Source organism: Scyliorhinus canicula, chromosome 4 (assembly GCF_902713615.1).
Source record: "Scyliorhinus canicula chromosome 4, sScyCan1.1, whole genome shotgun sequence".
In the NCBI taxonomy this organism is placed as follows: Eukaryota; Metazoa; Chordata; class Chondrichthyes; order Carcharhiniformes; family Scyliorhinidae; genus Scyliorhinus; species Scyliorhinus canicula.
The window spans coordinates 204,489,334-204,505,355 of NC_052149.1; the positions used below are offsets into that span (position 1 = coordinate 204,489,334).

Below are 16,022 nucleotides of genomic sequence, written 5' to 3' on the forward strand. Positions count from 1 at the left end.
CTGGAGTTCTTAACGCTCGAGAAAGTAATGTTTGAGTTGATGGGGAGAATGGAAGGGTTTTACAACTCATGGGCGTTGTTCATTATGCATTTTCATGAATTGAATGACATTGAACATTAGGGGTGGGGGGGAGAAATGTACAAGTTATTGATGATTCTTTGTCATTGATGCTTTGTGTTCCAAACATTGGGAGCTGTTTGAGGGTGGGTCGGTTAAGGGGATTGTTGGCTTGGGGATTGCCATTGTTTTTGTTGTTATTGTTGATTATCTGTTATTGTACATTTTGATGAACATGTGAAAAAGGAGAATAAAAATATTCATTAAAAAACATCCTCCTTGAAATACCAAGACTCATGTGTAATAACTTTGGCCAGGCCTTTGAGATTGGCCAATTAGAATAAGAGTTCCCTGACACAATGGGCCTACTGGAACAGTCCTGTTTGTGGATGTCGGGGAGGAGGTAGAAGCAGGCCGTCCAGGGTTGGGAGACTGGAGGTTGGAAGCTGTGAGGGAAGATCTCCAGAGGAGATGAGGTCAGTGACAGTGCTGGAAATAATGGCTTGATGCTTGGTGGTAGGGTCATGGTCCAGGCAGAAGTATGAAGAAGTATCTGAGATTTGGCACTCAGCCTCTGTGAGGTAGAGGTCAGTATGCCAAACAACAACAGCCCCACCCTTGTCAGGGGATATGGTGACAAAGTCGGGGTTGGATCTGAGAGAGCGGAGTGCAGCAAGTTCAGAAGGAGTCAGGTTATAATGGTTGAGAGGAGCAGATTAGTGGCCCAATCAGGAAACCCCTTTCTGTGTATATAACAGGGAGTGCCAGATCCTCTACACTCCCGGTGTAGACAGCAGACTGAATGGTCATGGTTGTTCAGCTGTTGGGTTTGTAATAAAAGGAATTCTGGTGACGGGACTTTTGCCTCTGTGGACTTATTACACATGAGAATGAGAACCCGAAAGATATTAGTATTTCTACTAAATACTAGTATTTAGAGTACTAAATACTCCACTTAGAGTAATTAAACTGGAGAAATTAATTGATTTAAATTTTGTAAATCCCCTGGGCCTGATGATCCACATCCCAGAGTGTTGACATATTTGACTGTTGGGTTGAATTGGTGGTTGTTTTCCAAAGTTCAATCAGTTCTGGAATGGTTCCTGGCGACTGGAAGGCAGCAAATACAACATCACTATTTAAGAAAAGAGGAAGCTTCAGTCATGTTAGCCTGACAACAGTAGAAGGGAAAATCCTACAAATCACTATAAACGATGTGATAACTAGGCACTTAGAAAATAATAGTAGGATTGGGTAGTCAACATGGATTTATGAAAAGGAAATTACGTTCGACAGACGTGTTGCAAATCTTTTGAGGATGCAACTATCAGAAAAGATAAGGGGGCACCAACTGGTGTGGTGTATTTGGATTTTCAACAGGCTTTTTTATAAGGTCCAAAAACAGAGCAATGGGATTTGGTGGAATACAGCACACCTATCCTCCACCCCTTCAAAAAACCTGCTCATCCTGGCCACCAGGATATGCCCTGTGAACTACCTTGAACTGGATAAGGCTAAGCCGAGCAGATGAAGAGGATGCGTTCACCCTCCTCAAAGCCTCCTCCCACAACCCAGCCTCCACCTCCCTGTTCACAATCAATATCAATGATTGATCTGCTCCTCTCAACCGCTATAACCTGTCTCCTTCTGAACTTACCGTACTCCGCTCTCTCAGATCCAACCCTGACTTTGCCACCATATCCCCTGACAAGGGTGGGGCTGTTGTTGTTTGGCGTACTGACCTCTATCTCACAGAGGCTGAGTGCCAAATCTCAGACACTTCCTCATACTTCTGTCTAGAGTCTAGACTATGACCATACCACCAAGCATCAAGCCATTATTTCCAGGACTGTCACTGACCTCATCGCCTCTGGAAATCTTCATTCCACAGCTTCCAACCCTGGACGGCCTGCTTCTACCTCCTCCAACATCCACAAACAGGGCTGTCCCAGTAGGCCCATTGTGTCAGCCTATTCCTGCCCACTGAACTTATTTATTTCTATCTTGATTCCATCCTCTCCCCTCTTGTCCAGTCCCTTTCCACCTATATCTGTGATTCCTCTGATGCCTTACATATCAACAACTCCCTGTTCCCCGGCATTAACCACCTTTTCTTTACTGTGGATGTCCAATCCTTCTATACCTCCAGTCCCCACCAGGATAGTCGGAGAGCTCTCCACTATTTCCTCAAACAAAGGCCTCAGCAATCCCAATCCATCACTACCCGCCTCCGTCTGACTCAACCTGTCCTCTCACTGAACAACTTCTCCTTTAACTTGTCTCACTTTCTCCAAACCAAAGATGTGGCTATGGGTACCCACATGGGTCCCAGTTTTGTCTGTCACTTTATGGGGTATGTGGACCATTCCCTGTTCCAATTGTATTCCGGTCCCCTCCCACAAACCTTTTATCTGAACACTGCCGACTGTTTTGGTGTTGCTTCATTTTCCCTCTGGACCTGGAAAAATGTAGGAATTTTGCTTCCAATTTCTACCCCTCTATCACCTTCACACGGTCCATCTCCGACACTTCCCTTACTTGACCTCTCTTTCTCCATTTCTGGGGATAGACTGTCCACTACCTCGACTACAGCTCTTCACGCCCCACATCCCATTCTTCCAGTTCCTTCTCTCCCGTCACATCTGTTCCGATGATGCCACTTTCCAAAACAGTGCTGCTGACAGGTCTTCATCCTTCCATAATCATGGCTTCCTATCCACTGTGGTCAACAGGGCCCGCAACAGTGTCAGACACATCTCCTGCACCTTTGATCTCACCCTTACCCCTCCCTCCCAGAATCAGGATAGGGTCCCCCTTTGTCCTCACCTTTCCCCCCCAACACCCTCCGCTAGTTCTGTCAATTCCAGCATGATTCCACTACCAAGAACATCTCTTCTCAGCATTCCACAGCAGCTGCTTCCCCCAGGATAACCCGGAGCACTTCTGGTCCACTTCTTCCATCACCCCAATACCTCCCTCTCTTCCCACAGCACCCATTCAATCGCAGAAGATGCTACACCACTTTACCTCTTCCCTGCTCACCATCCCAGGACCTAAACACTTTTTTCAGGTGAGGCTGCGCTTCACGTGCACCTCCTTCAATCTGCATTCGCTGCGCCCAATGTGGTCTACTCTACATTGGAGAGACTAAACGCAGACTGGGTGACTGCTTTGTAGAATACTTTTGGCTCGTCTGCAAGCAGGGGGAGGAGGTGACGTGGTGGTACTCGTAATCTAGAGACCCAGAGTCATCCTCTGGGTACCCGGGATCAAATCCCGCCACGGCAGATGGTAAAATTTGAATAGAGTAAAAATTGAATTTAAAAAATCTGGAATTAAAAGTTTAAAGAGGAAACCATTGGTGATTGTCGTAAAAGCCCATCTGTTTTGGGCAGCACGGTAGCATATTGGTTAGCACTGTGGCTTCACGGCTCCAGGGTCCTAGGTTCGATTCCCCGCTGGGTCACTGTATGTGCGGAGTCTGCATGTTCTCCCTGTGTCTGCGTGGGTTTCCTCCGGGTGCTCCGGTTTCCTCCCACAGTCCAAAGATGTGCAGGTTAGGTGGATTGGCATGATAATTGCCCTTAGTGTCCAAAAAGGTTAGGAAGGGTTATTGGGTAACGGAGATAGGGTGGAAGTCAGGGCTTAAGTGGGTCGGTGCAGACTCGATGGGCCTAATGGCCTCTTCCTGCACTGTATGTTCTATGTTCTAGGACCCATACTTTTCTGTCATTTGCCATTTCAACTCACCGTCAAGCTCTCATGTCCACATGTCTATCCTTGGACTGCTGCAATGTTCCTGTGAAACTCAGTGCAAACAGGAAGAACAGCGCCTCATCTTCCCATTACGAATGTTACAGACTTCCTGACTTAACGTTGTGCTCAACACCTTCTGACTGTGAACTCTCTCCTTCACCTTCACCCCATTTTTATACAACAGTATAAATCTGAAACTAAAAGAGGAAATGCTGGAAAATCTCAGCAGGTCTGGCAGCATCTGTAGGGAGGGAAAAGAGCTAAAGTTGCGAGTCTAGATGACCCTCTGTCAAAGCTAAATGGCATAGAAAAAGTGGGAGATATTTATACTGTAGGGTGAGGGAATGAAAGATGAGTCATTGTCACAGAAACCAAGGGAAAAGAGGGCTAATGGCAGTCCCCAGAGAATAAAAAGGCGTGTAAGGCCAAACAGCAGAGAAAGTGATCCTATTTCCAGTTCTCTCTAGCTTTGACAAAGAGTCATCAGACTTGAAATATTCGCTCTTTTCTCTCTCCACAGATGCTGTCAGACCTGCTGAGATTGTCCAGTAGCTTCTGCTTTCATTGCCGATTCCAGCATCTACAATAATGTGTTTTTAATCAATGAATTGAATGGGAGGACCAAATGTAATATTTCTAAATTTGATGATGACATAAGACTAGGTGGGAATGGGAGTGTGAGAAGGATGCAGGAACTTCAAGGGTATTTAAACAGGCTAAGTGAGTTGACAGGAACATGGCCGATGAAAAATAATGTGGAAAAACATGAAATTATCCACTTTGGAAGAGAAAAGAGAAGTGCAAAGTATTTTTAAACGGTGAGAGTTTGGGAAGTGTTGATGTCCAAAAGGACCTTAGTGTCCTTGTACACAAGCTATATTAAAAGCTAACCTGTCTATACAGAAAGCAGTGAAGAAGGCAAATGATATGTTGGCCTTAATATGAACGGATGAATTAGAAGGAGTAGGCCATTCAGTTCCTCAAGCCTGCTCCACCATTAAATAAAATTATGACAGATCTGATGATGCCTCAATTCTACATTCCCATCCCTAGAAACGTTTGACTCCCTTGTTAGTCAAGAACTTATCTCCATCTGCCTTAAAAATATGTGGTGACTGTGCCTCACTGCAATCCGTTGTAAGAGGATTTGGGGACAGAGTAAAGAGGTCTTGCTGCAATTGTAGGCAGCCTTGGTGAGATGGTACCTGGAGCATTGTATACAATTTTGGTCTCATAGGAGGGAGTGCAATGAGGAAGGAGGGAGCTGTTCCGATGGGAAGGTTGTCACCTGAATCCAGCCTGGACCAGAGTCCTGGTGAATCACATAACGAGGGCTTTAAACTAAATATTGGGGGGTTGGGTTCAGTTGTATGGAAAATGAGAAAATCAAAATTAAAGGAGAGAGTGTAGGTTAATGATTAGGACTTTAAATGAGTTAAAGGCGCCGAGGGCTCAGGAGAGGTTAGTAAAGTTTCTGGAACACGTAATAGAACAGAATATAGAAAGTGGCAGGAATCTAACTTCAGGCACAGCAAAAAAGGGGACAGATATGAGAGGGGGGGGGGGGCGGTCAACGCAGGACTGAGGGTGTTGTGCCTAAATGCACACAGTTTATGAAACAAGGTTAATGAGCTTGTTGCTAACCATGAAATTGGTGTGTACGATGTTGTGGACATCACAAAGATGTGGCTGCAAGGGGATCAGGGCTGAGATCTAATATCCAAGGATATGTGTCCTATCGAAAGGACAGGCAGATGGGCAGAGGAGGCGGGGTTGCATTGTTAAGAAATTAACTTGGATAGTAAGAAGCCATCTCGGGTTGGAAGGGTATGGTAGAGTTGAGGAATGACAAAGGAAAAAAAGACTCTGATGGGAGTTATGTACAGGTCCTTAGCAGTAGTCACGTCGTGGGGCAGAAAGTAAATCAGGAGATCGAAAAAAAATACAAGAACGGCAATATTATAATAATCATGGTGAACTTCAATATGCAGGTGGACTTGGAAAATCAGGTTAGTAGCAGATCCCAACAAAAGGAATTTGTGGATTGCCTACGTGATGGTTTTTTGGAGCAGCTTATGATAGAACCCATTAGGGAACAAGCAATTCTGGATTTGGTGATGTGTAATGAGGTAGACTTGATTAGGGAGCAGTGACCATAATATGATAGAATTCACCCAGCAGTCTGAGAGGGAGAAGCTGGAATTAAATGTAACAGTATTACAATTGAATAGAGGTAACTACAAACACATGAGGGAGGAGCTGGCCAGAGTTGATTGGAAAGGGAGCCGAGCAAGGAAGACAATTGAACAGCAATGGCAGGAGTTTTGGGGACTTATTCGGGAGGCACAACAGAAATTCATCCCAAGGAGGGGGAAACATGCTAATGCAAGGACAAGGCGACCAAGGGAAGTCAAAGACAGCATAAAAGCAAACGAAAAAGCATACAATGTGGCAAGGATTAGTAGGAAACCAGAAGATTAGAAAGCCTTTAAAAGCAAACAGAGGCCAACTAAAAAAGCAATAAGGGGTGTGGGAGAGAAGGTGCAAAATGAGTGTCAGCCAGCTAGTAATATAAAAGAAGATTTCAAGAGTTTTCTTTCGATGTATAAAAGGTGAGAGAGGCAAGAATGGATATTGGACCATTGGTGACCACTGGAAAATGAGGCTGGAAAAGTAGTAATAGGGAACAAAGAAATGACAGAGGAATTGAATTGTTACTTTGTATCAGTCTTCACAGTGGAAGACACCAATGGCATACCAAAACGCAAGAGTCAGGGGGCAGAGGTGAGTGTAGTGGCCATCATTAAGGAGAAGGTGCTGGGGAAACAGAAAGGTCTGAAGGTGGATAAAACACCCGGACTGGATGAACTACACCCCAGAGTTCTGAAGGAGATAGCCGAGGAAATTGAGGAGGCATTGGTGGCGATTGTTCAGGAATCATTGGAGGCAGGGAGGGTTGCAGGGGGTTGGAAAATGGCTGAAGGAACACCTCTGTTTAAGAAGGGAGGGAGGCAGACGAAAGGGATTTTTAGGCTGGTTAGCCTGACTTTGGTTTAGGTAACATTTTAGAGTCTTTTATTAAGGATGAGATTGCAGAATACTTAGAAGTGGATGACAAAATTGGCAGAGAGTGGGGATTAATGGGGTCTTTTAAGGATGGTAGTCGGTGTCTAGTGGCATTCCACAGGGGTCAGTGTTGGGACCACAACTATTCACCATGTACATGAATGATCTGGAAGAAGGAATGGAGGACATTGATGCCAAGTTGCAGGTGATACAAAGATATGTAAAGGGACAGGTTCTGTTAAGGCAGCAGGGAGGGTGCAGAAAAACTTGGGACAGGCTGGGAGAGTGGGAAAAGAAGTGGCAGATGGAATATAATGTGGAAACGTGTGAGGTTATGCACTTTGGGAGGAAGAATAGAGGCATAGACTATTTTGTAAATGGGAAAAGGCTTAGGAAATCAGAAGCACAATGGGACTTGAGAGTCCTAGTTCAGGATTCTCTTAAGTTAACATGCAGATTCAGTTGGCAGTTAGGAAGGCAAATGCAGGGGCGGCACGGTAGCATAGTGGTTAGCACTGCTGTATCACAGCACTGAGGACCCGGGTTCGATCCTGGCCCCGGGTCACTGTCCGTATGGGGTTTGCACATTCTCTCCATGTCTGTGTGGGTCTCACCCCCACAATTCAAAGATGTGCAGGATAGGTGAATTGGCCATATCTTTTTATTTAAACAGGAAAAATATACACAAGGCCAAACAGTACAAACACTAATTTTGTGTTGGAGAAACAGGGTACCCTCCCCTCGGCACTGAAGTACAGGAGAGGGAGTAGGATACTCAGATCATTAAAACAGTTCACAACACAGTTGCACAAAAAAAATGGTACAAGCCACACTAAATTGCCCCTTAAAAAAAAAGGAAGACAAATGCTACATTAGCATTTATGTTCAGAGGGCTTGAATACAAGAGCAGGGATGTACTGCTAAGGCTGTAAAGACTCTGGCCATTTGGAATATTATGTGCAGTTTTGGCCCCGTATCCAAGGAAGGGTGTGCTGGCCTTGGAGAGGATCCAGAGGAGGTTCACAAAAATGATCCCGAGAATGATGAGCAGTTGGGGACTCTGGGTCTGTACTCGATGGAGTTTTGAAGGATAAGGCAGGATCTCATTGAAACTTACAGAATACTGAGAAGCCTAGATGGAGTGAGGATGTTTACACTGGTAGGAGAAACTAGAACCAGAGGGCACAGCTTTGGACTGAAGGGACGTTCCTTGAAAACAGAGATAATTAGGAATTTCTTCAGCTTGAGGGTGGTGAATCTGTGGAACCTACTGCTGCAGATGGCTGTGGAGGCAAATCACAGTGTCCTTAAAGAAAGAAATAGAAAGGTTCTTGATTAGTAAGGGGATCAGGAGTTATGGGGAGAAGGTAGGAGAATGGGGATGAGAAACATACCAGCCATGATTGAATGGTGGAGCAGAGTCAATGGGCCAAATGGCCTAATACTGCTCCTATGCCTTATGGTCTTAAGGTTCACCAAATTGATCCCTGGGATGGTGGGATTGTCCTATGAAGGAAAATGGAGCAGACTGGGCCTGTATGCTTTATAGTTTAGAAGAATGAGAAGCGATCGCACTGAAATATAGAAAATACCTACAGGGTTCGACACGGTAGGAGCAGGAAGGTTGTTTCCCCTGGCCAAGGGCTGGGGGGATCTAGAACCAGAGGACACCATCTCAGTATCAGGGTTAGACCATTTAAGACTGCGCTAAGGAGGAACTTCTTCACTTTGAAGGTAGTGAATCTTTGGAATTCACTACCCCAGAGGGCTGTGGAGGCTTAGTCATTGAGCATGTTCAAAACAGGACTCGGTAGATTTCTACATATTCAAGATACCAAGGGATATGGGGATGATCCGGGAAAATGATGTTGAGGTAGAAGATCAGCCATGATCTAGTTGAATGGTAGAGCCGGCTCAAGGGGTCAAATGGCCTACACCTGCTCCTATTTAATATTGTGTCAATATGAAAAGATCTACTTGGAGTTTTGAGCAATGAGACAGCCAAGGAACATTTATTTTCACAAGTAAATGGAGTTCTGTACTTAGTTTCCTCTAATCAGGGAACACGTGTCATGAATGTAGGGATTTCAGACATTGTATGTATTTGGTGCAGTAAGTAATTTAAAGCCTGGGTTAGTGTGTGTGTGACTGCTGCAGTAGTGTTTTTAAAAATCCTGGTTTGTGGCGGCACGGTGACGCAGTAGTTAACACTGCTGCCTCATGACGTCAAGGACCCTGTTTCGATCCCAGCCTCTTGCCCATGTGGAGTTTACACATTCTCCTCGTGTCTGTCTGGGTCTCACTCCCACAACCCAAAGATGTGTAGGGTAGGTGAATTGGCCACGCTAAGTTGCCCCTTAATTGGAAAAAAAAAAATCCTGGTTTGCAAGACAGCTTGGTGTTTTGGAGCTAGAAGCATACTTAAAGCATTGTAAAAGTTTGCTTTAATGGATTTTTATTTAAATTAAGAGGATTCCCTGCAGAATACTGAATTAGAAACTATGTTCAGTTTAGTATGATGATGTAGTTAATGGGAGGAGCCAAGGGTTGAAGCAGTCAGGTGTTAACGATGAGTTTTCAGCTGGAAAGTGAGCTGAGAAGATGTTCTGAAGAAATACGGCCAGAGATTCTGCATTATTCTGATAGGGGGGTAAGGTCTCTTTCTTATAATCAGTCTCAAACAATCTCTCTTTCTCAAAGTGGAGTATTCAAAACATCTATGTACAGCAAGTATTCCTAGGTGCTAACTGTATTTAAAAGTGGATCAGGATCGGAGAGGTTTTTTTTGTTGTTTGAGTGGAAATAAAGATAGCAGTTAAGGGTTATTGTGCCACTGTATTGATTCACATTGTTTAAGAGGTAATTGTAAACCATATACTTGTGTGATATTTTAATGCTGTGATAGTAATAAAGTTTTGTTTTAATATACCATATCCCTATTTTGTGTGAAATTACTCTTGGAGCAAGGTATCCTTTCCTCACATTCTTTCAAAATCAAAGTAAAATATTGGGGTTTCGGTGCAGCGTCCTTGCCACTGTTGGGGTCTGGTCTGGGATTGTAATACACTACATTGGATGTCTCGTACTTCAGAATCACACAGGACCTTTTATAGGGTAGAATCATACAGGAACACACACCGAATACGTTTTTAACCATTGAAGTGCAGCAATATAAATCCCAGAATCATTTCTGTCCAAATTACATGACTTCAATAAAATTGCTAAGATCTGGGTTGGTCATGGGAACTGGCATGACACACTTGGCAGCATAAATGGAAATGGGAAAAAAACCCAGAAAATGTTAAATTTCTCTAATATGCAAAACATAGTTAGAGTTCAAAATGCTGAGGTTAATTAGGTCCAGCTTTTGTAATCTGTACAAGACGTTTGGGAATTTGCCTCTACTTCAAGGTAATAAATCTCAAAATTATAAGCTTTGTGCCATTCCACAATACTTTGTTACATAGTAGGCCTGACAGTATTTATGGAGATAGAGACAAAGATAATGTTACAGGTCTGTGACCTTTCATCTGAACTGGCAGCAGTTCTGAAAGGTCACAGACCTGAAACATTAGCTGTTTCTTTGTCCACAGATACTGCCAGAACATCTGTGAATTTTGACCATTTCCGATTTTAGTTTAGTTTTCCAGTAGTCAAGTATTTTAAATTTTGTGTACATGGCACTGATGATAATGGTGATCTTTTTCTGCATATCAGCTAGTCTGTTGCTGTTTTATAACTATGCCTCCACAAGTTAATCTATTTCCAATATCTACTGAAACATAAGCCACAGAAAGTGTAATTTATATTACAATTCATTCACAGGTACCTGCAAACATTATTTTACTGAAAAGTTAAGTAGATATGCAAATTCCAGCAGGGGAGTTGCTGAACAGCAATCAGGAGTGGAATCCTGGGCCAGTTATCCCCTCCAGCATCTTTGTTAATTTAAGATTCTCAGTGTGTCTCAAGGCAAACCCAACTGAAGTTAAAGATCGAGAAATCTTATTTGCCTACGTAACTCAATATTGCCCACATACCACACAACTTGCATCCCTCAATTTATTGCAAGATTTTCTTGTTCAATGTAAGAGAAATATTGTGTCCTTACCCTGGGAAAGGTAACTCCATCTGTTCCAGCCAGTCATCCTGCTCTGTACTGTCAATATGTTTAGACAAGTCATGAGTTGCATCTTCATTCTCACTGTCACCCAAGGCACTGTCTGAGCTCTCATTTCGGGGTATGTCCCATTCAACTCCAAAAGGTGCTTTTTTCTGAAGACTGTCTTCTTCCCCACAGGGGTCATCAATAGAGACCTTGTCTCTACAGTTCTGCTCAGCAGAACTGAGTATTTGTGAATCTAATTCCATTCCATATACCTTACAAGTGCACAAGCAACGGTTCCCACTCAAGTCATGTTGCTGTTCATTATCCTGAATGCAAAGTCCTATTTTTGAAATATCTTGTTGCCCAACTTTCCGCTGATCCTCTTTAGGAAGATCATCGATGGTCTTTGTTTCTATTAAATTATCCTCAGTAAAATACTCATCAAAAAGGCTCATACTGCCTTCATGAGTAGAGTCCCATTTATAATTGGGTAATGGATCCTTTATCCTATGAGTTTTGTTTTGGTCCGGAGTAATAGGCAATACCTCATCTACCTGTGTTCTTTTGAGCTCCTCAATGCCTTTCTGCAGTGCCTCGTGGACCTCATTTCTCTTGGCTTCTGTATCAGAGTCAGGTGACATTGAATAACCAATCTGAAACGTGACCTTTTGCATTGAATTGGGACTGTTCTGGAGGTGATTTGCACTACAGGGTACAGAAGTAGACAGCTGTTTATCAGGGGGCAGTTTCTCGATTGTAGGCTCTATGGTAAGGCTTTGGCCTACAACAGCAGATTTGACAGACAGCACTGTTTCGGTCTTAGCTTCCTGAAGGTAGTTTGTGCTTTCTTTGTATTGCTTGATGGTATCTTCTCCGCTGAGAGCTGCAAGATTTGTGCTGTAACTACTCGGGCTGCTGTTGGGTTTCCAAAACTTCCTGTGACATCGTATGAATGCATCACTTGATCCTTCCTGCCTGGTGACATCATTCTGCTCTTTAGCAGCATGAAGGGGACACTTCTCACTCTGATAGATACTCGCAGCACTGTCCCGTGAGAAAGAGTTTTGGTTTTGCAATATGGTTGGAAAAAATGAACTTTTATTCCTGTGAAGCGTAACCACAACATATTCTGACTCTTCCACCTCTCCTTTCTCCAGAGATGTGGTCATTACTGACTCACTCACTTCAGCTTCACCATCCCCTTCTACCACCAGCTGGGTTTCCTGCAGCTCAGAACATCGAATGAAGTACGTGAGGAAGTGAAGGAGTCGCTGAACCAATTCCTGTCGTTTACCAATCACCACGGTCCGGGCTAATCGTACTGGAGATCCTATTGCACCATGTAGATCAACTATCAGAAAAATAAATAATTAAAATCAGAAGAATATTTTTGACATTTAAGTTATTTTGGGAGAGGGGAAAAGGTAAGAGGAGATGTTTTGTTTTGAGATACATAAATTTCAGTGTTTGAAAACCCTTTTTCACTTTAAGCACAAGACCGTTAGGTTTATTGTGAGCCAGATGCAAAGTAAAGCTTGCTTTTCTTTCTAAAAATGCAACTTTACTCTTCCAGTCTGTATTTAAATATCCCCAATGTGAATTTTCCTTTTCTCATTGTGGTCTCCAGTCCAGTACAAAACTAACAGATTGAATAATGTATAATCAAATTATGGACAGCTTTGCTCTAGAAATGCAAAACCATGAAGCACAAGATTTACAAAGTCTATTTTACAGGGCTTATCATGGGCAGAGATTTCATCCCAACGTGATCTAGTTGAATCCAAGTCCCAGGAGTGGAAGAAGGTTTAAGCTTGTCGCAATTCTTCCCTCTTCAATTCTGTAAGTTTCATCTGTCGTATTTGGGTTACTCGCTCATGATCTAATTTAAGTGTTGTTAAATTGTACAACTAAAGGACTTTTATGTTCCATGATTCCATTAATTATGGCTGAATGATGAGAGCAATTCATTCAAACTGATACACCTTTCATCAAGGAGACAGAAGAAAGAAGTGCAGCAGCCACAGCCACGCAGAGCATAGAAATAGAGAAGTAGCCACACCGGAATTTCAACAACCCCTGTTCCTAATTCTATATTTGACTTTTCATTCTTAAAACAATAATGGGATAGGGTTTCCACTTTCGGTGTAAATCAGAAAATTGCACCCAAAATCTGCTTGGAATTGCACTGGTCAGTGAGAACTTCAGCATTCTGCTAAAATGCATTTGCATAATCATAACCGTCAAACTTTTCACGGATCTGTGCAATCCGGTAACAAAATACAGCAAACCATTACTTTTTTTGTCTTTCCATTAAAATGTATTTCTTGATGTATTTAAAATGCAGTGCACTAGTGCAGTTTGATTAATACAACTGAAAATAACTTCACTTCACTCAAAAATATGGGTTGTTAATAATTGGTGTCCAGTCCTCCACCAGTGAGTAAGCCAATTTAAAAATCACTGAAAATAACTTTTCAAAAGAACTATTTATTTGTTTCATTGGTATAATCAGTTTCTTAGTAAATTAAATATTTTATTATTATTAAGCTTTTAAAATTTGCTCACTAATAGCCAATGCATCTAAGAAAATAAACGCGGGCGGCATGGTGGCCCAGTGATTAGCACTGCTAGCTCACGGCGCTGAGGACCTGCGTTTGATCCCGGCCCCAGGTCACTGTGTGGAGTTTACATAGTCTCCTAGTGTTTGCGTGAGTCTCACCCCAACAATCCAAAGATGTGCAGGCTCGGTGGATTGGCCAAGCCAAATTGTCCCTTAATTGGAAAAAAAAAGAATCGGGTACTCTAAATTCATTTAAAAAAAAAAGAAAATAAATGCAATTTGAAGAAACTCTCCGAATCAGTGTAATCGATGGAATTTTACAATTCCAACTGGGGTTGTTGCAGGTTTTGTAAACGAGGCCTGACTTGGGTGAATTATATTAAGATTGTTAGAAATAGGAGGATGCAGGACCCTTCAGGCCTGCTCTGCCATTCAATAAGATCTTGGCTGATCTTTGACTTCAACTTCACTTCACATAGGGCTGATTTAGCTCAGTGGGCTAGAGAGCTGGTTTGTGATGCAGATTAAGGCCAGCAGCGTGGTTTCAATTCCCGTACCAGCTTACCTGAACAGGCGCCGGAATATGGCGACTAGGGGCTTTTAACAGTAACTTCATACTTGTGACAATAAAAAATGATTATTATACTTCCCTGTCCTATTTCCATTTCCCTGATTCCCTCAGCACCCAACATTTTTTACAATTTAATTCATGAATATACTAAAAAAAACAGCATTGACAGACCTCTTGAGATTTCTATATACACATTCCTGCGAAGACATTTCTCATCCAAGTCTTAAATGGACAACCATGTTATGTGGAAGGGTTGATGGACTCGAAATGTTAACTCGGTTTCTCTTTCCACAGATGCTGCCAGGCCCGCTGAGCTTATCCAGCACTTTGCGTTTTTATTTCATGTCTAACCTCTAATAGTTTTTAGTGTGTGTTCAAGTGTATGGGCGAGTTAAATTTTTTAAAGTTTTAACTTAGAGGGACAACTTGCTCACAGTTTGCGTGGCAGTTCTCAGGTTGCTGCTTTGCTGTGGAGGGAACATTGCCCTTAATCTCTTACCCTGAGAGTACTGGATTGTCTAGCCAAAGGGAAGATCCTCTCAGCATTTACACCATCAAGCCGTCTAATACTTTAAAATCTTTGAACAAGATCACCGTACATCTTTCTAAATTTCAGAGAACATAAGCTCATTCTACTCCATCTCTCTTCGTACGACAACCCCCTCTCAGGAATCAATATAGTGAAGCTTTGCTGAATCACTTTCAAGGCAAGTTGTTATGGGCCAGGGTTTAGAGAACCCCAAAGTGTATCATGGAGTTTACTTGACCCACAACCTTTAATAGACTGCGGTATGGGGAGCACATGGCCCACTCTACAGGTGTGGTGGAGCAGAAATGGAAATTTTTTTTTTTTTTAAAAGCAAAACAATGTTTATTCTATGAACACTCAAGTTAACCTTTTTAAAACATAGTGAACAACTTAGCAACCATTAATTCAAATACAACCCCCAAAGAATACAACACTAAGTAATCCTTTAAGCTTTCCTTTTAACATCCATAAGACTTAAAATACCTTTTACCAGAAGCACATCAGGTTAAAGTCACTAATGTTATTAGTTTTAAATCACCAGGATCGATTCACAGTCTTTAAATTATATAGAGACTCTAATACACCTTCTGGCTGTGACTGCAGCTATCCAGCTCTGAAAACGAAACTAAAACACACCCTACAGCAAACAGCCTAAAATGAAAGTAAAAAGCTGACAAACAGCCCAGCGCCACCCACTCTTTGACATCACTGCAGTAATAAACACCCATTTCTTAAAGGTACTCTCAAATGACAAAGTACAATATCCTTCTTTGGGAAGGGGTTCAAAACAGTATTGATGGTGAGGTATCACCAAACCCAAGATGAATGTTAAGAGTTCTTTACTTTATATTCCAACCCTTCTCCAATAAAGGCTAACATATCATTTACCTTCCAAGATGTTTCCTGTGCGTGTATGTTAACATTTCTGTGATATATGTACTAGAACACCTAAATGTCTCTGTGTCTCAACATTTACTGTCTCCTGCTAACAGTTTAAATATATTCTGCTTTTCCATTCTACCTATCAAAGTGGATAATTTCACAATTCCCCATATTATAAAACATTTGCTGCCTGCATGTCCAATCACTTCACCTGTCTACGTCTCTTTGCAGACTCTTGTGTTCTCCTCACAGCTTACTTTTCCAACCTAAATTTGTATTGTCATCAAAGTTGGATTTTTTACACTCAGCCCCTCATTTAAGTCATTGATATGGACATTAATTAGCTGAGGCCCAAGCCAAGCACTGATCTTTGCAGAAGCCAATATTTTGAACCGCATAAAGAATTGCAGAAAACATGAGCTTGGGTGAAAACACACGCTCAAATTCCCTGATTTTTTTGCTCGTTCAGGAAATTCTGCCCAGGCTGCATTAT

The 16,022-nt window shown here is 42.4% G+C and overlaps 1 protein-coding gene across 6 annotated transcripts in view; it reads right to left on the bottom strand.

The window, feature by feature from the left end:
- Nucleotides 1-16,022, bottom strand: part of fnip1 (folliculin interacting protein 1) — a 151,283-nt gene that overhangs the window by 18,945 nt on the left and 116,316 nt on the right. For all 6 annotated transcript variants that reach the window (XM_038795933.1, XM_038795932.1, XM_038795934.1 and 3 more), the window contains one exon: nt 10,991-12,338. In XM_038795933.1, the coding sequence (XP_038651861.1) occupies nt 10,991-12,338 (1,348 nt within the window). The remainder of the gene's footprint in view (nt 1-10,990; nt 12,339-16,022) is intronic.